This window comes from Haplochromis burtoni, unplaced genomic scaffold (genome assembly GCF_018398535.1).
Source record: "Haplochromis burtoni strain Fernald_Lab_line unplaced genomic scaffold, NCSU_Asbu1 Contig_175, whole genome shotgun sequence".
Classification (NCBI taxonomy): domain Eukaryota; kingdom Metazoa; phylum Chordata; class Actinopteri; order Cichliformes; family Cichlidae; genus Haplochromis; species Haplochromis burtoni.
In genome coordinates this window covers 259,355-283,866 of record NW_024582536.1, presented here as the reverse complement: position 1 = coordinate 283,866, position 24,512 = coordinate 259,355, and the positions used below count along the sequence as shown (strand labels likewise).

Below are 24,512 nucleotides of genomic sequence, written 5' to 3'. Positions count from 1 at the left end.
CACGTGTCACCTGGTCCCTTCAGTAATTCAGTAATTATGGAGGACCACAAGAGCCACACTCATCAAAATAAAGAATTCTGTGCATAAATTGTACAGTAAATTATGCATTTGTAAATTAATTTACAAATTCCTTTTTTAAATTATTTTATTTATTCAAACATTACATAAGTAATTTATTATTTAATACGTTTATTTAAAATAAAAATGTAAAATAAAAACACTAATCAATATTTCAAAATAAATAATTAATTCATTAATAAATACTTCAAATCAAAAATTGTTACTGGTATCGCCACATAACCTGGCTTGAGTCATACAAGCTTTGGTTAGTTAGTTTAGTTTTCTACCGAAGCTGGGTCTGTTTGTAGATGTAAAGCCAACGGTACTTAAACGTTTTAGAATAAACCAAGCAGACGGTTCAATCTTTAAGCTAAGTGTATTCACAGGGACCAAACATCTGTCCCATGTGGTGAGGAAACAGACCCAACCATGCTGTGCTTGGTTTATAGTTAAAAGAACTCTCATCCTGTATAAACCACTAATAATAAGTCCTCCTCCATGTTTTGTCATGCTTATATCATACAACCTGAGTCTGTCACCTTTGTAATAAAGCCCAACATTTCTGCAGGGTCACATGTCCTGTTTCCCCTTTTTTTGTTTTTAAAATACATAAAGAGTGATTCTATTAAAAAACTGTGTTTTCATCCTGCAAGTTAACAGATATTTGATAAACCTCTGCTGTTTTTGTTGTTAACTGTCATGGTTGACTTCATTCTGCAGGTGTCCAGAGTCAGAATAGACTGACAAGGTGAGAGGTGAAGGGACAGAGGCTCTCCACCCCTGATGAAACACCAGGACAAATTCAGCTATGTGTGAGGAAGAGGAGGAAAAAAACAAGACAGCAGCAGGTGAGAGATGGAGAGGAGAACAGGGGAAGAAAATACAGCTGTTCTCTGTAATTTGGGGACTGGTATAAACATTTGAGACAGTTTATAGATATTTGCTTCCTCCACTATCACTGAAGCTGAATAAAAACAAGAAGAACTGGGAACATTCCCTCAGTGACACTTGGAAAATTAGAAACTAGTCTTTAAAGCTTCACAAAACATTTGTGACCTTTGACATTATGGTGCTATCTGTACTCAGCAAATATTTTTATGAGGGAAACAAATCATTTCTAAAGGCTGTATAATCAGAGTGACTCCGTTTTTCTGCAGCTCCAAGGAAGTGAACTCTTCAGTTTCATCATTTCCACTGCACCAGTAGAAATGTTGTTGATGTTAAATGTTTAAGAAACACATGCACTATTGCTACTGATTGCAGCTGATTTGCAGCTGATTTTTAGGTTCTTCCTGTTTCTCTAAAAATAAATCCTACTCACTGCTAAATTTGAGCAGTGAGTAGGATCCTAAATTATTCAAATTCATTTTTTATTAAGACCGATACAGGTTTGCATACCTGTGCTGTGTAAGTTTATTTCAGGTTTCCACATATCATCACTGAGTTTGAGTTGTTCATCCTCACTTTCGGCCTCCTCCTTCAGTTTAAGCTGCTCTCCCTCTCCCTGATTGGTGGAGATTTCTTCCTGTTCCTCTTTTATCCGTGGGGCCTCTGGGTCCTCCTGGTCCAGACTGGAGTTTTCCTGCTGGATCCAGACCTGCTGGTCATCCAGACCTTCCTCCTCCTTACCCTTCATGCTGCTATTAGAGGTCTGAGGAACAAAAGCACACATGAAGGTTACTAATGTGATGACATGAAAATACACCTCTAAACAAATATAATCCAGTACAGATTGAGTTCTTGAATCACTACCCGATTAGCTATTCTTATTGTTGTTTCCTGTGATGCAGTGATCTTTTGTATGTTATCATACCAAGTGGGTAATTTCCATGGGCAGATGGCTCAAAGAGCTAAGATTAGTTAGATTATTAGTAACTTTGGCTCTATCCTGCAACTCATCACTCAGTCCTCACCCTGCATGTTTAGAGCCAACCCCAAATTTTTCTTGTAATGTCAATCCTGATGTTTTGATTAAACAGTGCTGAACTCTTGTTGTTGTCAACTGCTCGTGTGTGTTCCTAGTTCATTCAGTCATTTATGTTCAGTTCATTCAACCTAATAATAAATCTATGAGTCCAGCATTTTGGTCCTCTGTCTCCATTCTCCACACACCTGACCTAACAGAACGAAACACTGGGTCAATGGCCCAGGTACTCTGACAGTGGGGTCAAGGGCGTAGATTTGGCATGGACGGAAGGGACATGTCCCCACCAATATCCAGCGATTATTGAATTGTCCCCACCAATAATTTGGTCTCTTCTAGTAAAGAAAAATAAACCCGATAGAAAGAAAAAAACGATCTGTCAACCTCTCATTCACTTAGCGGTGCAGAAAGAGTTAAATTACGTTCTCTACTGGAGTCCTACCTCATGTGACAAATATGGCCAATGTGATTGGCTGTGCCTTTCAGGGAGCTCTTTTTAGTTTCACTTAGTCATTTGTTTAATAGTAATTTAACATTATATAATTCACATATAAAACTATGTGAGATCGACAGACGGATTGGGGCTGCAGCTGCAGTAATGCGGACACTGCACCGGTCCGTCGTGGTGAAGAGGGAGCTGAGTGTAAAAGCGAAGCTCTCAATTTACCGGTCGATCTACGTCCCTACCCTCACCTATGGCCACGAGCTGTGGGTAGTGACCGAAAGAACGAGATCGCGGATACAAGCGGCAGAAATGAGCTTCCTCCGAAGGGTGGCTGGCCTCTCCCTTAGAGATAGGGTGAGAAGTTCGGCCATCCGGGAGGGGCTCAGAGTAGAGCCGCTGCTTCTCCACATCGAAAGGAGCCAGCTGAGGTGGTTCGGGCATCTGACAAGGATGCCTCCTGGGCGCCTCCTGGGTGAGGTGTTCCAGGCATGTCCCACCGGGAGGAGGCCCCGGGGCAGACCCAGGACATGCTGGAGTGATTATATCTCTCGGCTGGCCTGGGAACGCCTTGGTGCTCCCCCGGATAAGCTGGAGGAGGTGGCTGGGGAGAGGGAGGTCTGGGCCTCTTTGCTTAGGGTGCTGCCCCCGCGACCCAGCCTCGGATAAAGATGGATGGATGGATGGACATATAAAACTATGAATTGTAATTTTAAATGGTTTAAAAGTATGTAGAATAGCATATGTAGGAAAGTATATTTCTCCTTTTTTTTTTTATTTATCAAGAAGCAAAGACAAAAAGGGAAAAAAAAGAAACAGGGCAGGGCTCGGTGGTTGAATCATCCCCACCAATGCCAAAACCAAATTTACACCCTTGCAATGGGTTTGCAGTGTTTCGGGGGTTTTGTCAGATTTGGGACTGTATTAGTGCGTTAATACAGATATAAAAATATATAATACTGACTTAAATACCTACAGCTTACAAAAAAAGAGTAATGCATGCATTTATGAAGGTGGCAAAGCAACTTCATTAACATACAAATACATGGGGATCTGCTTCACTAACATGTCAGGTTCATACAGTGGCACATTAGTAATAATGCAGCTCTCCTCTGGATAAATCCTAGTATCCACTTGAGTCTCAGTCCACACACAATCCCTACAGCATCCACAATGTGGCAAAAAAGGGTAACCTCATTTATTCTTGATGTGAGATTCAGTGCTATGATAATAAAGTGAAGAAACAAAATATGGTAAATGCATGCATGCAACAAAGACAGAAACCAAATCCTCTGTTCATCAATCCAACGGCATGTAGTACAAGGCAGGAGTAAGTACACAGAAGGTTTGGCAGGGCTGTTTCATATGCCCTAAGCCTAACCTGTTCAGGTGTGCTGCCTCCTAATGTAGCTCAGTTTCAACCACCAATGAACTGTCAACAAGGAATGTAAGGCCAGCCCTGTAGCCACCGCATTAGCATTTTCCAAAAAGAGAGTTTGTTTCTTTCTCTGTGTACCACTGCAACAAATTGTCAATTCGTGAAGGCTGCACCCTGCCTCTCTCCCTATGACACCTAAGATGAGCTCCTGTTTTGTGAATATTTTTATTCACATACAAATGGTGCCACATCACTCCAGTGCGTTCTGGAAGCACTACGCAAATGCCAAAGAAGAAATGCCTTTTCTTAAATCCAAAAGAAATTATTTTCTAAAAACTGGCTGTAGTATAAGTGTATAAGTATAAGTAAGTATTTTATTTTTGCCAAGTGGGATTTCTGACCGTTTTTCTATTATCTGAGTTTTCCACATTAAAAGCTTGGAGCAGTGGACTCTCATTTAGCTAAGGGTTGGCAAAAAGAGCAAATAAAAAGAAGGGGACTCGGGTGCTGCCATCTAATAGACTGAGATTTCGTTTGGATCTTTTTAGTCTAAGTTAATGCTGAAGTCACAGTTACCATAATTTTGGCCAGTATGACCATTTTAATTATTTAACATTTTATATTTAAAACAAAAATAAGCGAGGGTGGTGGGATCATCATCTGGTCATCTGGTTCAGACTTGAAGCCCCTCTCTGAAAGCAAAATTCCTGCCGGCCTGCTGGGCGAAGAGAGCCACAGGCGGCAGCGGGCTCTTGTGTAGCCACCGACCGGCAGACAGAGAGCCGAAGCGGACATCCAACTGGGGGCACCCTGCAAACTGCTTTCCCTTACTGCCTCCTCTATCGTAATCTCTAACGCCATCCTCTGCTAACGTAAATTTCCCCTGTGTCTCCTTGGATGCTTAATGCCAAAAGTTTACTGTTAAAGAGAGAGAGGGTGGTGGCGACTTTATTTAGTATATCTATTAAAAAAAAATAGCTCATAGCTGCTGCTTCATTATTGTCTGTTAGCCTGCAGACTGAGCTCCGATCAGGGTCCTTACACGTCTTACTCCTGTGTAAGCGTCACATACCTGTTATCTGTGACTTTATCCCGAGTCTTCGGCTGATAGCTGGCAGTCCGCGTATGAGGCTGATCTCCTCTTCATACTGTACGATCGTGTTTTTAGCCTCTGAGCAGATTTTTTCAGCAGTTAATCGCTCGGACACTGAATTAAAGGCAGTGCTGCTCGGACAACTGAAATATTTCTCTCATACCACCAAAACAGGCTCTTCAAGCTAACCGTCTACCGCGCATAAAACACCATCCATCAGAGTCCTTGAACTGCACAAAGCTTTTGTCCCACCTCAGCAGCTGCATCCTTTCAGGCCGTGAAGGCCGCACTCAGCGTTTTTATATCTCTTACGTCGCGCTGGTCCTGTTGCCTAGCAGCGATGGCAGAAAATTGACACACATTACTGAAAAAAACAAAGACCGTGCTGGTGCTTTGAACCTGCTGTTTGTTCTGTTTTTAACACTCTGTGCTGAAGCTGAAGGAATGTGATGCAGCTTCAAACTAAATTACTTTGATGGGACACAGTGTGCTGTGACAAAGAGTTGTATCATCCTAAAAATATGTGGACAAGCTCAGCTGAGGTGCTTTAACCTCCTCTACATCCTTGTTAGCATGATGACGGCGCCCTCGTGTGCTGTGCATCATCAGACTTCAGTTAACTTAGCAGAAAAAGATGTAAAAAAAACTTCACTGAGCCTTCAGCAGCTTATACATCATCAATAAAGAGAGGTTTAAATATCTGTGTGTGACACAGTGAGTCAGTTTGCTCACAGGAGCCACAACATGTAACACTGCTTTTTCTCTCTTTGCCTGAAGCTCTTATGTTATTTAGCGCTGGAGTTACATTTCTCATGTGCATGGTGTAAGTGCTTAATCGACAACAGTCCCTGCAGAGGATGTGGGTGTGATCCACAGTTGCTCTCCAGGATGAAGGAAAGGTTGGACATCTTTGATTGAAGGTGTGTGTTCTTAGCATAGTTTCACAAACTAGTTTCTTTTTTCCCCCCTCTAGCTTTAAATACTAAAAACTCACAATAAAAAATATTAGGTGACTTATTTGTAAGTAATTTCCCCATGCACCTTTGCACTAGAACTATAATTTCCCCTACCTGCCAAATCCTCATGGTGGCTACATCCATCTTTTATATTGTTATGTCGCTAAAACTGACCGCATAAATATATAATTAAGTCTGTGATCATTTGCTCACTGACATTCACACCAGTGGCCTGATTTAGGTTATTTTGTATCATCCTGTTCCTCCTTGCACAAAGGAGCAGATATCAGTACTGCTGATGGAATAAGGACCTTCTATGCCATACTCAGCTCTCCTACAGTGCCTGTCTCCCAGAACCTCCTCCATGCTCTTGAGAATGCGTTTGGCAAACACAGCAAAGCTTCTGGTAATTGCACATATTGATGTGCCATCCAGGAGGACTCAGGCTACCTGTGGAAACTCTGTATGGTCCAAGTATCCGCTCGTGCTACCAGTAGTGACACTGGCAAATGCAAAACTCTAGAAAAGATGAGGAGGGGAAAAATGTCAGTGGCTCCTTTTGTAAAACTATTCCTGTTTCAGGGGTTGTGTCATTGTTGCCCTTCTAGATGTTGTTAATTTCATTAACACCAAAGCAGCTGAAACTAATTAGCAACCCCTTCTACTACTTAACTAACCAGATAAATACCCCAGAGGTTTAACTGATTTGATGCTATACTCTGATTAAAAAGTGTTCCTTTAATATCTGAGCAGTGTATTTTTATGCTGTATGAACTGTCAATCTGCAGCTACTCTACACAAATATCTTCAATGAAGCAGCAACGCTCTGCAGCCAGAGCAGCTCAGGAACAGTAATACACACAGAAGCATGTTTCCTCAAATAATCAAAACCTCAGTTTCAAAATACATATAAAATAATGACAGGCGCAACCAAAGCTTCATATTTTAGAAATGACACTTCAGAAAAAAATTGTCACGTTTTACAGAAATTTTTATTTAAATTTTAAGAATAAAGAACCCACAACAATAAGGAACAGAACTAAATAAATCAGGATAAATAAATCAACAGAAGAGGTCCATATGGAAGCTTATTTTTTATGAAAAGTATTACAACATAAGGTGACCTCAAATCCATAAAGGCACATTGTTTTTGGTCTTGTAACTGTCAAGCTTTTAATTTTCTTTAAAGAGATTAAAGACTCTTTATTAGACAATAAAATAATAAAATCTTGGCTATAAAAAAAGCCAAGTACCCACAGAAAAATATTTTTTCTGTAACAACACTGTCAAGTGAAAAAACTGAAGAATCTGGATCTACAATTAATATTTATCACCTCACCAGCACTAACACAATATATAAATTTATAATATACATATGTACACAAACTGACCAAGCATAAAACTATGACCATCTGCCTAATATTGTGTTGGCTACCCTTTTGCTGCAAAAACAGCCCTGACTGTTCAAGGGATGGACTCCAGACCCCTGAAGGTGTACTGTGGTATGGACTTGTTTGTCCGACACATCCCACAGATGCTCGACTGGACTTATATCTGGGGGATTCGGAGTGCAAGTCAACACCTCAAAATTCTTGCTGTGCTCCCTGCAAGCATTTTTGCTTTTGGTGGGGCACATTACCCCACACAGAGAGGCCACAGGCTTCTTAAGGTTTCTTCACAAAAGGTAAAGAGGTCCAGTTACTTTCTTTCCAAACTCCTTAAACTAACATGCCTGGATGATTGAGAAACTACACACATCAGAGAATACCATTTCCATGAATGGGTGTTCATGGTCTACAACAATACTAGGTAGTTGATACGATCTTCACATACCCATTGTCCACATGGCCAGGGATAAGCATGGACACCCCGACTGGTATGCAGTAATTCAATGTTATTTGTATAACACAAAAACCCCAACAATCAGTCAACTCCCTATAAGTAAGCACTCTGTGACAGTGGGAAGAAAAAAAAACTCCCTTTTAACAGGAAGACATCTGCTGCAGAACCAGGTTCAGGGAGGAGGAACAATTGACTACGACCAGTTGGGGTGAGGGTAAGACAACTATGCAGCGCCCAAACTGCAATGCACTGTACAGGGAGTGCAGAATTATTAGGCAAATAGCTGTATAGGCTCGAAAGCCTACTATCAATTAAGCATATTAGGTGATGTGCATCTCTGTAATGAGAAGGGGTGTGGTCTAATGACATCAACACCCTATATCAGGTGTGCATAATTATTAGGCAACTTCCTTTCCTTTGGCAAAATGGGTCAAGAGAAGGACTTGACAGGCTCAGAAAAGTCAAAAATAGTGAGATATCTTGCAGAAGGATGCAGCAGTCTCAAAATTGCAAAGCTTCTGAAGCCCATTGAGAACCTGTGGTCCATCATCAAATGTGAGATTTACAAGGAGGGGAAAACAGTACACCTCTCTGAACAGTGTCTGGGAGGCTGTGGTTGCTGCTGCACGCAATGTTGATGGTGAACAGATCAAAACACTGACAGAATCCATGGATGGCAGGCTTTTGAGTGTCCTTGCAAAGAAAGGTGGCTATATTGGTCGCTGGTTTGTTTTTGTTTTGTTTTTGAATGTCAGAAATGTATATTTGTGAATGTGGAGATGTTATATTGGTTTCACTGGTAAAAATAAATAATTGAAATGGGTATATATTTGTTTTTTGTTAAGTTGCCTAATAATTATGCACAGTAATAGTCACCTGCACACACAGATATCCCCCTAAAATAGCTCAAACTAAAAACAAACTAAAAACTACTTCCAAAAACATTCAGCTTTGATATTAATGAGTTTTTTGGGTTCATTGAGAACATGGTTGTTGTTCAATAATAAAATTATTCCTCAAAAATACAACTTGCCTAATAATTCTGCACTCCCTGTATATTCTAACACCTTTCTATTAGAACCAGCATTAACTCTGTTTTGGGAGTTGTTTGTTGGACCGGACCACATGGGCCAGCCTTTGATCCCACTTGGATCAGTGAGCCGTGGCTGTCTATGAGACCATCACTGGTTCACCACTTTTCATTCTTTGGCCCACGTTGGATACATGCTGACCACTGCAGACCGGGAACATCCCATAAGAGCTGCATTTTTGAAGATACTCTGACCCAGTTGTCTGACCCAAAGTCAACCTCACTCACTCAACCATTTTTCCTGTTTAGCTCATCAACTCTGAGGGAAGAATGTTTACTTGCTTCCTAATATATCCTACCCCCCAACAAGAGCCAAGATGTAGAGATAATGTTGTTCACTGGTCATAATACTATGCCTGATAGGTGTACATATATATCTGCTCAGACAAATGTAAAAATCTGGGTTTCCCCTACATCATAAGTATAAGGCAAACAAACAATACAAAAAGTGTTTTTACTGTCCAGGAGATAAAATGTAGCTCATTGACCTGAATGTAAGTTCATCTCTTCCTTCTGGTTTTGGAGTTATTTGGTTTCTCACTAGTGTGAGTTTTACCATTAACACACTGCTATGTCTGACGGCTCTGATAGACTCTAAGGATGAAACTTTTAAGCTGTGTGAGTTTCTATGTTTGTCTGACTGCATCTTTTCTCACAGGTGTCAAAAGAACGTGGCTTGTCCCCTGTGTGGGTTTTGATATGTTTTCTTAATGTTGACTGATCTCTAAATTCTTTTCCACAGGTGCTACATGAATATGGCTTTTCACCTGTGTGGATTCTGATGTGAGTTTTCAAGTGTTTTCTCTGAGTAAATCCTTTCCCACAGGTCCCACAAAAATAGGGCTTCTCACCTGTGTGAATTCTCATGTGAGTTTTCAAGTTTATCATGTGACGGAAACTTTTCCCACAAGCAATGCAAGAATAAGGTTTCTCACCAGTGTGAATTCTAACATGAACTCTGAATGCTGATGAGTCACTGAAACATTTCCCACAGGTTTCACAAGAATAGGGCTTCTCACCTGTGTGGATTCTCATGTGAGTTTTCAAGTGTATCGTCTGACTGAAACCTTTGCCACAGGTGCTACAAGAATAGGGTTTCTCGCCTGTGTGAATCCTTTCATGATGATCTAAAGTTGATTTCTTTGTGAATCTTCTCCCACAAGAGCTGCAAGAATATGGCTTTTCACCTGTGTGAATTGCCATATGGCTTTTCACATGTATGAGCTGACTGAATCTTTTCCCACAAGTGCTGCAAGAGTAAGGTTTCTCACCTGTGTGAACTCTTAAATGCTTAGTCAGCCTGTATTTATACTGAAAAGTTTTTCCACAGGTGTCACATTTTAATGACTTTTCACTGGTGTCAGTTTTGCACTGACTCTCCGTCACTGGACAGTTATCTGTTTTGTTACTGTGATGTCTTCTCTTCTTCGGCTCTGCATATCTAGTTGATCCTGTCTGCACATGCTCACTTTCTTTCTGATCTTGGCTCTCTGGTTCAGGAGAGTTGTAAGAAAGGAGATGGTCACAGTTTGGTTCTGATTCACTGTGGTCACTTTCCTTATAAATAGGAGTCACTATAAAGATATCAGCCTCCTGCTTCAGAACAAGCTGCTCTCCCTCCTGACTGGTGCAGAGTTCCTCCGGTTCCTCTTTAATTTGTGGAGGATCTGGGTCGACCTGGTTCAGACTGGAGTTTCTATCTTGGTTATCAACCTGCTGGTTATTCATAGCCTCCTCCTCCATACACATATATTGTTGCGGGAGATCTGATGTGACACATGGACAAAAATGATATGAAAAAAAAAAAAACACAACTGGGTATTTCAGGTTGTAAATCTAGTATTCAAAATTATCACACGTTCATACTAGAATATTATAGAACAGCACTGAAGGACACTTTATTTTAATTCTCATATAATGTCTCACCTATTTAGAAGTAATGTATTCATCTCACATATGGGCTGTTTCAAGCACTTCTATATGTTGTATTTAGGTATCTGCACTAGTAGACTGTTTTCTGTCCAGGCAGTCTTCTTTCATGTAGTAGAAGAAAGATAGCACTTAGGTTCCTCAGATGGGACACAGGGCACTTCAAAGGGGGAATGCTTTGACAAGGGGGGATATTTAATAGATTTTCAGGTCAGAGTGACCACGCTAAAAATAATAAACAGAAAACTGGACAGTTTTCAATGTTTTTAAGCTTAATGTCTGCCATGGGTGAAGTCATGAGTTGAAATTAATAAGTGGGTGAATAAAAGACCACCCTCTACAAATTGAGAGCCCAAAAGCTTGGGGCAGCTTGTCCATCTTTGATTATGCTTGAATCTGAGTACTTCCTGCAGAATGTCATGGGAGAGAGTTTTACTTTTTGCCTTTGGTTTTTGAGTTTGTTTTTTTTCACCAAACCGTCCTGCATTTGAAGTTGCATTAAAAATTGCCAAGTATGGTTCAGAGGCCAAGGACCTGGGAAGTGAAATCCTCACCAGAACGAAAGAAGTCAGTTTCCACTTTGGCTTATGAGAATGTAGGTTTAATGTTCAATGTTAAAGGTTTAGGGGAAAAAATACATAAATGGTATTTTGAAGTTTTACATACCTATTCTGTGTAATTTTATTTCAGGCTTCCACATAATATCTAGCTCTTCCCCAGTCCAGATGATGATGCCTTCAGTCTCCTGCTTCACTACAAGCTGCTCTTCCTCCTGACTGATCCAGAGTTCATCCTGTTCCTCTTTAATCTGTGGAGGCTCCGAGTCCTCCTGGTCCATACTGGAGGTACTCTCCTGGTTACACATCTGCTGGTCATCCAGACCCTCCTCTTCCTCACACTTCATGTTGCTGTGGGAGGTCTTAATAAAAGGGACACTAGAAAGAGGTTATTGATGTGATGACAAGAAAACAAACATTTTAAAAAATATCTTCCAGTATGCCTCTACACAATGAGCATGTTTCTCATACATGTGAATAAGTGCACAAATGTTTCAAGAGCACCTGTGCGAGTCACTCTTGAGTTCTAGCACCCTTAATAGCAGAGTACAAAACATTAGGGGAGGTTCTAAGAAACTTATGTTTTAAAACACTTTTTGGTTGTCACTTTTGTGAGATAACAAACATCAGTAACTACATGACAGAAAATCCTTTCCATGAGAAAAGAAATCTATATTTAATGATTACTAGCTGCAGATTTTAATGTAGGTGAAGCGAAAAGAGGAGACAAGGAGGTCTTGGGTTGGTATGGTGTTCCTGTTAAGTAGTGCAGGAAAGATGATGGTGGGTTTCATGAAAAGGATGGAAACAACTGTAGTGAACACATGGATCAACAAGGAGGAGGAATTTAGGGTAACAGATAAGAGTGGAGAAGGGAGCACACAGGTGGATTACAGCTTATGCAGAATGTGCGGTCTGAAAGCAAAGACACCCGAAGGTGGTGTTATTCGAGAATGCAGCTAGGCAGCATCGGATGGCAGTCTACAGTATGGCTTCAAATATCAAGAAGAGGAAACAAGTGAAGGAAGAAGCAAGGATTAAATGGTAGAAGCTGAAGAAGGAAAAATGTTCCACAGAGTTCTGGAAGGAGTTGAGACAGGCTCTGGGTGGTAGGGACTAGAGGTGGGTTTTGATTATTGATTTTCCGATTAAAATCGATTCTAGCTTGAATAATGTGATATCGATTCATTAAAATCCTGAATCGATTTTTAAATATAAATTTACAGTTTCTCACCCGACGGCATGGACACGCCGTCGGGGCTGAAAGCCGAGAGCTCACAGATTCTGATGTGTCAGCGGGGCTGCACTTTGTGCCTAAATCTTGTTTTGTGCTAGATTCTGAAGCTTCAGGTTTTGTCTCTCTCCAAACAAATTTGATTGAACCAGCCACAAAAGAAGATCCAAACTACGCTTTACATGTCGCTTCACATAAGCATCATCGTTAATTCCCTCTTCTTGTTTTGCTTCCACCACGATAAAAATCACACTTCCTGCAGCGCTCTCTCGCTCACTCTCTCAGTGTACTTCAACAACAGTTTCCCATCTAAACAGCTCTGTTTTCTGCATTATTTGCTTGCTTATTACCCACCAGTCTACCGTTATGTACAGCGCTGTCGGGCACTGTTTTTTTGTTGTTGTTTTTGTTAATCTAACTGACTTCCAACAAGAAAGCCTCATTTCTGCTGTTCAATACTGAAGAAATTTAAACTTTTTAGAATTATGCAAAATTGCAAAACGCTTAGCTGTGTCTCTAATAAAACCTCTGTAACTTTACTCTGCTTCACTTCATCAGCATCAGGTAATGTTTATATGTTGATTCATGGGTTTCTTCAGTTTTTGTTCTACTACATTTTTAAGGTTATCTGCTATAAAAAGCCAGGCCAGGAAAATCGCCTTCATGTTTTTCCGTGTTTAATGCTCAGTTACTTTGACACAAAGGCATCTGCTGTGATGCTTACACCTCTGATAAAGTCTCACAAATGTCAGCTTTCTTTTTATAGATATAAAAATATGGATATGTACTGATAAATGATCAGAATTATAATATTTCTGACTGTCTGAGGCAAAATTTCCCCAATTCAAATCGAATTGAATCGATTCAGGACCTTGTGAATCGGAATAGAATCAATTCTAGAAATCAGTGACGATACCCAGCCCTAGTAGGAACGTGTTGCCAGATGAATGGGAAGGTACAGTTGTAGTTGTGAGGGAAACTCACAACCAGGTGATTGATGTATCCTTTGGAGAGAGGAAAGAGAACAAAGAGACTTGTTGATGGACAGAGGAACTACAGGAAAGTATTCAAAGGAAGAGGTTAGCAAAGAAAAAGGAGGATAGTCAGTCAACAGGAACACTGGGTGGCTAGGCAGAGATCAAGCTGGAAAAGATGTGCAGCAGGTTAGCATGTTTAAGGATAAATATGGATATGTACTAATGAGTGAAGGGAGTGTATGGAGAAAATGGAAGCAGTACTTCGAATGAAGCTGCAAAGCAGTAAGAAAAAGGTAGACCACAGAGAAGATTCATGCATGTAGAGAAAGAGGATATGCAGAAGGCTGGCAAAATTATAGACATTCTCTACTTAAGTCCAATTTCACCTGAATTCGACCAGATGTTTCATGGTGTCAAACTCCAGTCCTCAAGGGCCGGTGTCCTGAAACTTTTCCATGTGTCCCTGCTGCAACACACCTGAATAACATAAGTAGGTCATTAGCAACACTCTATAGAAATTGACTGCATGCTGAGGTGGCAGTTCAGCAATTTGATTCATGTAACAGCAGCTCATGACTGAATGAACACGGTGCACGTAGTTTTAGAAGTAGATCTTTCCAAACACTTTACGTCACTTCAGTTTACTTGAGTAGGTTTAGGGGCTGCTACCGCAGCATGCAGTCAAGTGTTTTGCTAATGACCTACTAAGTTTATTCAGGTGTGTTGCAGGAGGGACACATGGAAAAGTTTCAGGACACAGGCCCACAAGGACTGGAGTATGACACAACTGCTCTACACTGACAGTATACAGTTTATGCTGTCTTTATACTGGACGGCCACTGTACACCAGTCAAACACACTGATCTTTACTTTAAATCCATCACAGTACAGCAAACTAACCTGTTTATCTATTTTAATGCAGCCTTTAAATAACAGTCTACCTCATGTTTGTTTTGCAGCATGTTTTACAATATATTTTTTTTAAAAACAGTGTCACATGTACAAACCTAATATCTGATTTAAAAGCACAAGGACTTAAATGTAAGCTTTAAATGAGCAGTCCTCCCCTTTAAATCTAAGCTCTCTTTATCCTCTCCTGTCCCATCTCTCTTATCTTTCTCCATCTCTGAGTGAAGTTAGCTCTTTCTTTTCACTCCCAGTGCAATACAGCAGCTGGACCTTTAGCTTGCAACACACTGTGAGACAAACTCCACACAAACAGTTTGTGTGTTAGCTGATGTTTGTTGAGCTAATAGAAATGCTGCATTTGAAATCACCTGCCACTAAAAAACATTGCTCCCTTTATGCTCACTACTCTTCTGCAGGGCTAGTTAGAGGCTGAAGTATCACACTTGCAACTTATGGACACCTGCAGTTGTTCTGGTGTTGTGCCAAAAATAAGAAAAGAAGAAGAAAACGCAACCCACTTTAAACCCTGACTATCGGACACCATTGTGCCTCTTTAATGCCTTTTTATCAACATACCCTGGTGATTAATACACGAACAGGATTGCCCCTCATGTGTTACTGTTCACGCTTAAATCAGTTTGATGTTTGAAGGAGTGCAGTGACATGAAATAATAGCTTCCCTCATATCCGTTAAACCAAAAGTAACAAGCCTGTTTTGAAAATGTAAGAAGTAAAAGTAAAAAGTACTCAAGTAAGGCACAGAAGGCCAAAAATTCTATTTAAGTACAGTAACAAAGTATTTGTACTTTGTTACTTCCTATATAAACATATTACCAACAAAGTGTTCTTATATTCTTAGACTGAGATTTTATCATTTTAGCTGGCTTTGGGACAATCTGCTTTTTTCTGGACTTTTTATTGCATTTTAGTGTTTGGCTTTTGAGCGACTTCTTCAGCTCTGTTTCTATACTACCGTAATAATTAAGAGACCTCACAAGGGTACCACATAATGATGTGAAGCCAAAGAGCTTCAGCACCATGGAGCAGCAGCACATCCAAAGCTCAGTGCAGTGCAGTCACTACTGTAATCCTTCATACTGTCCATATTTAATGTATGGTTTGAATCAGGCCATGAATTTCCTCATAATAAGTATTTTTACCAAATTGTGAACTACAGATCTAATTAGAATGTATAAATAGCCTGTCTCACATAACTCACCGAATTTCCCAACATATAATGATGGCAAACTTAAAACAGATACCAGTGATGTGCAAAAGTCTTCAGCCAATCTTTATATTTTGCATCCAAGGAGCCAGTTTCTGGTAATGTTTTACAGAGGTCTTGAGTAATAGTTCTCCAGCCTTTCAGAAGGTCTTTCAAAGCTGCTCTTTCACTTTTTTCAGTCCAGCCCTTGTACCTAACAATTATCAGAGGATTTTTTTTTTCCAATCAAGCATAAAACAGGCATCTAACTCAAACTCAGTCGAGAGCTTTGGACTGTCATTCAAGAAGAAAGCTAATTTTAACAGATTTCAGGCTGTGTTGAGGAACACAGGAGGTCATACCAAGTGTTGCCTTTCAAGCTCATAGAATTGTACAAACTCTGTTTTAGCCTTACATACTGGATTTCCATGCATGTTTGCATGTGTTTCAATAACCGTTTTCCAATTTTCTTCTCATAATATGAAGAGATGAGGGTGGCTCAAGACTTTTGCATGGTACCTTAACAAGTCACAAACACTCTCACTTCAGTGTGTCTGACATTAAATAGATATATTTAGTCTGCCATTTACCTTCACTCTTAAGTGCAAAGCGTCACTAGTCAAGTTTACACTTATCAATGCTCTTCATAATCTTCAGGTCTACTGTTGGTCGGGGGTTTGAAATAATATGACATAGAAACAGAATTTTATATTTAATTGTTGTCTCTAAAGGGAATAGGTCTGTTCATATTACAGTTTGAAAGACAGGCTACATCTATCTATGCAAAAGTGAGGACAAAAAGCAAGAGAGAGCTGGGGGCTTTATTTCTTCAGCGCGGCAGTAAAACAAGATGTAAAATAATCGCAGCGTTGAACAAGATTTTTTGTTTGTTTGTTTGTTGAAAACTTTAATAGTTTATATATTTAAAGATTTAAAGAGATGGAAAAGTAATGTAAATAACTCTTGGCTGAAGTATTAAAATCACAACAGTAAACTGAAAAAAGGGGAATAACATGCGCATATCACAAACAAGTATACTTAAGAATAAGAAATTTGTATGGTCCGAATTTCTGACTTTACGGTGTATACGTAAAGGCACCACACAAACGTTTTGTGAAGGTGCGTTTAGCCGTAAACAGCAATGTAGACGCGCACTAGGTTTTATTTTTATGTTATTTTTTTTGTGCTTCTCCAAAGTGTATATGGTAGCTGGGAATACCTGCACAACAGCCACATGGCGATGTTGAGAGACCTACGGCACTGTGCAGAAAGCAGAAGCTTTCTTTGTCTCTGTTTGACTTTAATACACGAAGCCTTCCAGTAAAATCACTTCCTCGTGTGTAACGCTAAAAGAAGTTTACCGTTTAAAAGGGAACTTGTGTTATTTCTATACAAACAGGTCATAGTTGCTCATTGATTTACTCTTTCTGTCTACAATCTGGGCTCCGATCAGTGTCCTACATGAGTCGTATTCCTGCGTTAGTTCATTGTGATCGTCACAGTTTTACATACCAATTTATGTGTAACTTTATCTCGAGTTTCCGGCTGATATCCAGCAGTCTGCGGTGATGATTGATCTCCTCCTCATACCGGACGATTGTTTTGCAACCTGAGAGAACGTCTTCGATAACAGCAGTTAATCTCGCCTCGATAAACTCTCACTTGAACACAGAGGTAAGTAGTAAGCGTGCGTCATTTCCGTTCTTATTGTTTTCTTGTTAATTTCCGGCAGATTAAACGCATCAAAATGTTATTGCTGCCCCCTTCAGGCCATTCGTACAATTTCATCGAGTTACTTACGAGCCCCTCACTGGTACTTTGAAGAAACCTGAATGTATGACTCTAAAATAATCCAAGTTAAATATTGATCCAAGGAATAGTCTATACATAAAGTTTCTTTCTCAGCATATGTGGAACCGATCATAAAAGCATGCCTAGCACATTCTGCCTTTCCACATGTGCATTTTTTCAATATGATGACCAATAATAAGTGTCAACCCATAACTGAAATCACAGTGCACCAGCCTAAGTCTGGTGAATAGCCTGTTTATGGCTTATGTTTATCATGCCAAAGCAACTCAGTGTAATTTAAATTCAGACTTTGGTTTAGGTTTGGATAGCTTTATTCCTTTAATACATGAAATCATTGTTATAAAAATTCCTTTGTGGATTTACTTGAGTTATCTTTGCATATTAATACAATTTGTTTAATGATCTGAAACATGTAAATTTGAACAACAAATATGCAAACAAATATGCAAAAACAAATAGATATATAAATAAGAGAGAAACCAGGAAGGGGCCAAATACCAGCTCTGTACACCATAAGTTATATTAAAAAGATCTTATTGCATGTTTCAGAAAATCTGTGCATTTTCTGAAACATATTTTCAACCATTGTCACGTCTGTGCAGTTTACTTTTTTTTGTTGTCATGTCTGTGTTTACCCACCAGGTGACGCCTTTTCTGCACTTCCTAAAGCCTCCCTGGTCAGTTTAATGCTTAGTCCAAGTTTAAAGCAAGAGAAGCAGTGATAGGCTCCATGGCAAAAAAAAAAGGCACAGAAAAGAGCTCCATCTAAAAAATCAAACAAAAACAAAAAACAAAACAAAAAACAGATGTCACAGTACTTCTCTCTGTCCTGGATTCTCTGCTGGATATTTTGTCGACTCACCTCCAGCTCTCTCTGCCTCTCAGTCCTTTCTGCTGCAGCTGAGACTGTGTCGTGGCCTTTATGTTCATCCACAGAGCAGAGATAACAGATACTCTGCTGATCAGTACGGCAGAACATCTTCATCACCTCATCATGACGAGAGCAGATGTTCTCCTGGAGCTTCTTGGAGGGCTCCACCAGCTTGTGTTTCTTTTCTTTTTGTTTTTAATGGAACAACATTACACTGTGGCTGAAGGTGATTCTAACAGTAAGAAGCCAGACAAACTAAACAGAACTTGAATCCTTTTTTGAAGTTTTTTTTTATCTGTGTAGAAATCAAAGGCAACATCTTCAGGTCCAGCAGTGATCAGCAGGAGCATCTTGGAGTCCAGCATTCCTTAGCTGTTCCACAAACATGGAGTTTTTCAACAGAACAGGAGTAATGTCAGTGACTCTAAGGCTACGTTCACACTGCAGGCGAAAGCGGATCAAATCCGACTTTTTTGACCCTATGCGACCCATATCCGATCATGGTATGACAGTGTCAACAGCACAAATCCAATATTTTCAAATCCGATCTGGGTCACTTTCCTATGTGGTACTGAATCCGATACATATCTGATGTTTCAGAAAACGACTGCTGTTTGATGGTCATGTCGCATTAAATCCATCTTTTACGTCACTGACACAAGACAGACCAGCTCCGAAGAAGCACCCGATAAGACACGAACGCTTCCTGGCCATCCAGTGAAGCTGTTGGGAAGACAACGTTGGAGAAACATGAACATTTTATTTGTACTGTATAATCTGCAGATTCTGACAGAAATTTCCAACTATCCTTTGAAGCTCCTCTCTAAAACAACAATAAGGATCATTTTTAAATAACAAAATAACAAAATAACTTAAAGCAAAATTGGGAAACGTAAAGTCCGAAACAAGTCTTTATATTAAGGCCATCAGTCAAACAATACTGTTTGGTCTGGGTCTAAACAGAGCGCGTTGTGTGTAACGTCTGCTTTTGCGCATGCGGGCCGCTTTAAGGGTTCACACTAGAGCGCGTTTGCTGTGTAGACCTGCAATGACCTGCAATGTGAATGTAGCCTTAGTTTCACTTCCTGAAACTAAAACTAGACTGAGCTCTGATCAAAAGAACATGGGTTTCTGCTGTGAATGGGGTCTGTCAGCTCTTATATGTCACAACGTGTTGGTTCCACCATCTACAACCTCCAGATCTGACGAGCAGGAAACGAGAAAGCATGTTGACAGTAGTGTGAATTTTGTTCACTGGTAATTTTCATCATTTTTGTCAACAACCTTTTTTTCTGGCAAAAACAAGACGATAACCAAATAAAAACTAATGCACACACTTCTTGTATTCACACTTTTGTAAACAAATACAAACGAAATCCAATCAGAATTCAGTTGTGTAGAAAGGTGTGAGTTTCACATTCGATATCAATGAAAATAAGATGCTTTGTAAGCTGTGCTGAGCAACTCCTATCAGTAAAAATATGACATCATCTGTTGCAACATAAAAAAAACCCTCTTTAAAAAATCATTCTTCTCAGTTTCTTGTGCAAATCTGCTGAATGCAGTATTTCTCTTCCTTAAAATAATTCAAATATTCCAAATGAACAGAGAAAAGTTAGCTGATAAACAGGGAGACTGTTTAAAAAAAATACATTAGTGTCATAAGTTAGTTTGTTTGTTTTGTCTTTTTTGTCTACTTCTCAGTACAAACCAGTAGTACAGTGTAACTACACTGCCAGAAAAAACAGGTGTATAGGTGACAACACATGAAAAAGATTTGCACCACTGCAGAGCACAACACTTCAGGACTCCAAACTGAAGAACTCTACACAATTAAAGTGCAGTCAGGTCTCCTAGATGCAGTCACCTGAGGGCATGAAGCTTCCCCTGCTCTACACCCAAACACATTATTAAGACTGCAGCTGTTCTTTTTTTAAAATAGGTAATATTTACATAAAACACACTATTGATTTTACATTCCTTTAAAAGGTCCAGTGGAAGTGGGGGGAAGAAACAAACGGTGTTTGGTTTGAAAAAAGGAGACAGGGGTGCAAAATTGTTAAAGAGTTTTATTAATTTTCCTATTCATACTATAACTAAAAGAGATGAATAAGCCACTAAACCTTTTAAAGAAGGAAAACAAAGAAACCCAGGAGTTGGTCACTAAACTGAAAAGTAAGTCACCGAAACACACTCCTCACCACAGAGCAGGACAAAACACCATAAAATTGACTGACAGCCCAGATATTCTGTGTTAAAGTCATGCAGACTATCCGGGCTGTCAGTTCATTTTAGAGAAAGACATTGCCCTTCAATGAAACTGCAGGTGCATTTCCACTTGGCACAACAGTAATGGGAAACAGTGACAGCAAGAGAGAGAGAAAGAAAAATGGAGCAGAGAAAGTAACGTAGATAGACCTATCCATCTATCTCCCCCGTCTATCTGAGTTCACAGAGCTCTGCAGCTGTTACAGTTCTGTATAATCGGTCCATAGAGTGGCTGAGTGAATGTGGTCTGGAATCTGAAGGAGAGCCATGGTTTCAGGGAGGCTGTAGAAGGATAGAATATTGGCTTGTAAATAAAAAATCATCATGGGTAGTGATAGCCTCCAGGAAACAGGAAAGAGCTCGACCTAAAAAAAATGGCCCTGAAAAACATCAAGAGAATAACAAGAAGACGTCAAGGTACCACCTATAATGTTTGACTGACAGCTGAGCTCTGTGTAGTGCAGAGATGTCACAACAATGATGGAGAAAAAAGAAATACACACCAAAATGAAATACTTTAGTCTATTTAAGGTTAATGAACTCAGCTTTGTTTCCGTAATCAGAGTGAAGCCAAAGTCCAGCATAGAGCGGCTGAGTGAATGTGGTCTGGACTCTGTGGAGGAGAGTCATGGTTTCAGAGACGCTGTAGAAGGACAAAATACCTGCTCTGTGATCCAGGTACACTCCTACTCTGGAGGATGGAAGACCTGGGACAGGAGTTTTATAATTGTTGTACCAAAATTATAACTCTTTGTATCACAGTCTAATGCCCAAGATTTGTCATTATGTCCAAATGCACATTCATTTCCTGATCTTTTGATATTTTTGTACACAACTGCTAAATAAACTCCTATCCCTTTCCTCTCCACCTCCCAGTAACAACGTCCAGTCAGACTCTCTCTACTCAGGACCTGAAACCATTCAGTGAATCTGTCTGGATGATTAGAATTAGACTGTTGTTGAATCATTGCAATTGCTCTTCTGTTCCCCTCTGATAATAACAGCTGTGTGTGTGCTGTGTTTGGATCCAGTGTGATTTCACTGAATATTTTAAGAATCCAGCTCTGGTCTTTGGCTCTGGTTGTGACAGTAAAACATCCACTTCAGTGACTGTCAGTGAGATGTTTGTCCATTCCTCTCTCAGAATGTCCTGTAGTTTATTTCTGACCTCTGACACAGCTGCTGTCACATCCTCAAAGTAGCTCAGAGGACGGATATTGATGCTGGATGAGTCTGTAGACTCACTGAGTGCTGACAGTGAGGGGTAGTTGTGTAGAAACTGGATGTGATCCTCTGTGTGTGAGAGCTGCTTCAGCTCAGCATCTTTCCTCTTCAGCTCAGTGATCTCCTGCTCCAGCTTCTCCTGAAGCTCTTTGACTCGACTCACTTCAGTTTCCTGCTGGGATCTGATCTGCTGCTTCACATCAGAGCTTCTTTTCTGGATGAGATGGATCAGCTCAGTGAAGATCTTCTCACTGTGCTCCACTGTTTGATCAGCAGACTGATTGATGGCCTCCACCTCCTGTTGAAGCAGCTTCACATCTTTCTCTCTGTCCTGGATTCTCTGCTGGATGTTTTGTCGACTCACCTCCAGCTCTCTCTGCCTCTCAGTCCTTTCTGCTGCAGCTGAGACTGTGTCGTGGCCTTTATGTCATCGATTAAACACTGATGACAGATACTCTGCTGATCAGTACGACAGAACATCTTCATCACCTCATCATGACGAGAGCAGATGTTCTCCTGGAGTTTCTTGGAGGGCTCCACCAGCTTGTGTTTCCTGAATGTAGGTGAATCATAATGAGGTTGAAGGTGGTTCTCACAGTAAGATGCCAGACACACTAAACATGAATTAAAGGCTTTCATTTTTCTTCCAGTGGAGACATCACAAGCCACATCTTCAGGTCCAGCATAGCAGTGATCAGCAGGAGCAGCTTGGAGTCCAGTCTTCTTCAGCTCCTCCACTAAAACTGCTAACATGGTGTTTTTCACCAGGACAGGCCTCGCTGTGAAAGTCTGTCTGCACTGAGGGCAGCTGTAGATTTGCTTTGTATTCTCTGTATTCCAATGGATTTTAATACAGTTCATGCAGTAGCTGTGTCCACATGGAATAGTCACCGGATCCTTCAGTAGATCCAAACAGATTGAACAAGAAAAAGTTTCTCGGTCCAGCTGAACTCCTTTCGTCGCCATTTCTTCTCTGAGTGTCAGTGACTGTGTGAGTTTCACTTCCTTATAACTGAAACTATTCTGAACTCTGATCTAAAAATCTTGTGTTTCTACAGTTAATGGGGCCTGTCAGCTCTTACAAGTCACTATATTTCGGTCAAAGTGCAGATCGGAAGGGGAGGGAACATGGATAGAGAGGAGGTGCTGAGTTTCATTTTGGGTTCTTTTTTTGGGGTTGTGTCTTTTTTTTCTTCATTTTTTAGTTTTTAGTTATAAAAACAAACCAACAGGGAAAATATAAAGAAATAAATTTCCAAACTGCTCCTGGCAATAAAAGAAAACATTACCCATTACATTATTCTACATTACTTACTTTCCTTCAGTTAGGAAGACTAGATGTACACTGGCCTTTCGCTGTCCTCTACTGTTTCTTATTTAAGTTATTGTTGACAGTTAAGCTCTATTTGGGGAGTGTGAGAATTAGAACCCAAGACGCAGGCACAGCTTAAGATGTGAGTGAGCTTTATTTAAACGGTGGAAATACAAACAGAAGTGGTGATGGGATGAGCAGAACCTAAAGATAACCTATACCGGAAAAAACTAACAAAAGTAACCTGAAACCTTAAACAGAGACGCAGGGAAACACAGGGAGATAACACAGATGAACCAGCAACAAGCAGGAGAAAACACAGTGCTCATATACACAAAGGAGCAATCAGGGAATGAGAAACACGAGGGAGACAGAGCTGGGATTTATTCGACATAACAAGACCAGGGGAAGCAAAACTAGACACACTAACGTAGGACATGGCACTGTCAAAATAAAACAGGAAATGACATGAACACAGTGACACAATACTAACACAGTACAGAGGAAACTAAAACCTCAGAACTAGAAAATCTTAAACAGAATTAAACTGAAACAAAAGATAATAACAATCAAAACACTGAGTCCACAAACTCAGGACCATGACACTATTGTAATAAAACTTGTCTCATGTGTGACACTGAAGAGATCCCAAAACTTTGTTCCAGTTACATTAATGCAGCACTTTGCATTGTACAGAAAGTATACCTTACAGTATGTACAGTACAGTATGTAGTATGACACCGATATCACCTTCAATGTAACCACACCGGTTAGAAACAGGTACAGGTGATCAACACAGAGAACAAATGTACCACTGCAGGGCATCACACTACAGCACTGCAAACAGAAGAACTCCACTTAGCTAAACTGTACAATCAGGTCTCACAGATAAAGTCATATGAATACATCAAGCTTCCCTGCTGTACCTCCAATCACACTATTAACTGCAGCTGTTCTTTAAAATTCAGTAACATTTAAGAAAACACTATCAAACCTTCTCCTCTTCATACAGGAACCTTGCCTTCCAGCATATTTTTTACCTTCACCACCAGCAGCTCCGTATAGTGTAAGAACTGCTCCTATTCTCTGATGATGAATGTAGCATTGGTTGGCCTGAACCTTTCGTATCTGTACATTTACCACTGAAAACAGAGGATTAATTACATGTATATCAGGGCAAAACCAAATATATTTATTAGTGTGCTAACCACACCACAGCCATGACAAAACACATCTTTTGCAGTCTGCTTCCTGTCCTTTAGCCTACATCTTACTTAAGCTCTGTTTAAACTGTTCAGGTGAATTATCTGATAACTTATACAGTTTAAAACCTGTGTTGATTTAGCTGGGGTGGTGCACCCATGTTTTCAAATTTTACCTGGAAGATATGCCTGTGAAGGTTTTCAGTCATCCAGGTCATCGTAGTTTAA

General features: G+C 40.1%; 1 protein-coding gene and 1 pseudogene across 8 annotated transcripts in view; both read right to left on the bottom strand.

Annotated features, from left to right (window-relative positions):
• The window catches only part of LOC102294984 (zinc finger protein 501), a 22,749-nt gene extending 5,454 nt beyond the window's left edge, over window positions 1-17,295 (bottom strand). For 2 of the 8 annotated variants that reach the window (XR_006054972.1, XM_005934082.3), the window contains exons 1-2: window positions 4,877-8,047; window positions 1,459-1,711 (exon numbers count right to left, since the gene is read on the bottom strand). Coding sequence is in view for 7 of the 8 variants with exons in the window: in XM_005934082.3 (XP_005934144.1) it covers window positions 1,459-1,696 (238 nt within the window). In the remaining variant the exon portion in view is untranslated. Of the gene's footprint in view, window positions 1-1,458; window positions 1,712-4,876; window positions 8,048-8,647; window positions 10,552-11,380; window positions 11,650-13,868; window positions 13,960-17,107 lie in introns of those variants that run through there. The other 6 variants (XM_042225564.1, XM_014337383.2, XM_014337382.2 and 3 more) reach the window with 6 other exon arrangements.
• A 2,956-nt stretch (window positions 17,296-20,251) lies between these two features.
• Window positions 20,252-22,751, bottom strand: LOC121815290 (annotated as a pseudogene).
• Between the last annotated feature and the right edge of the window lie 1,761 nt (window positions 22,752-24,512).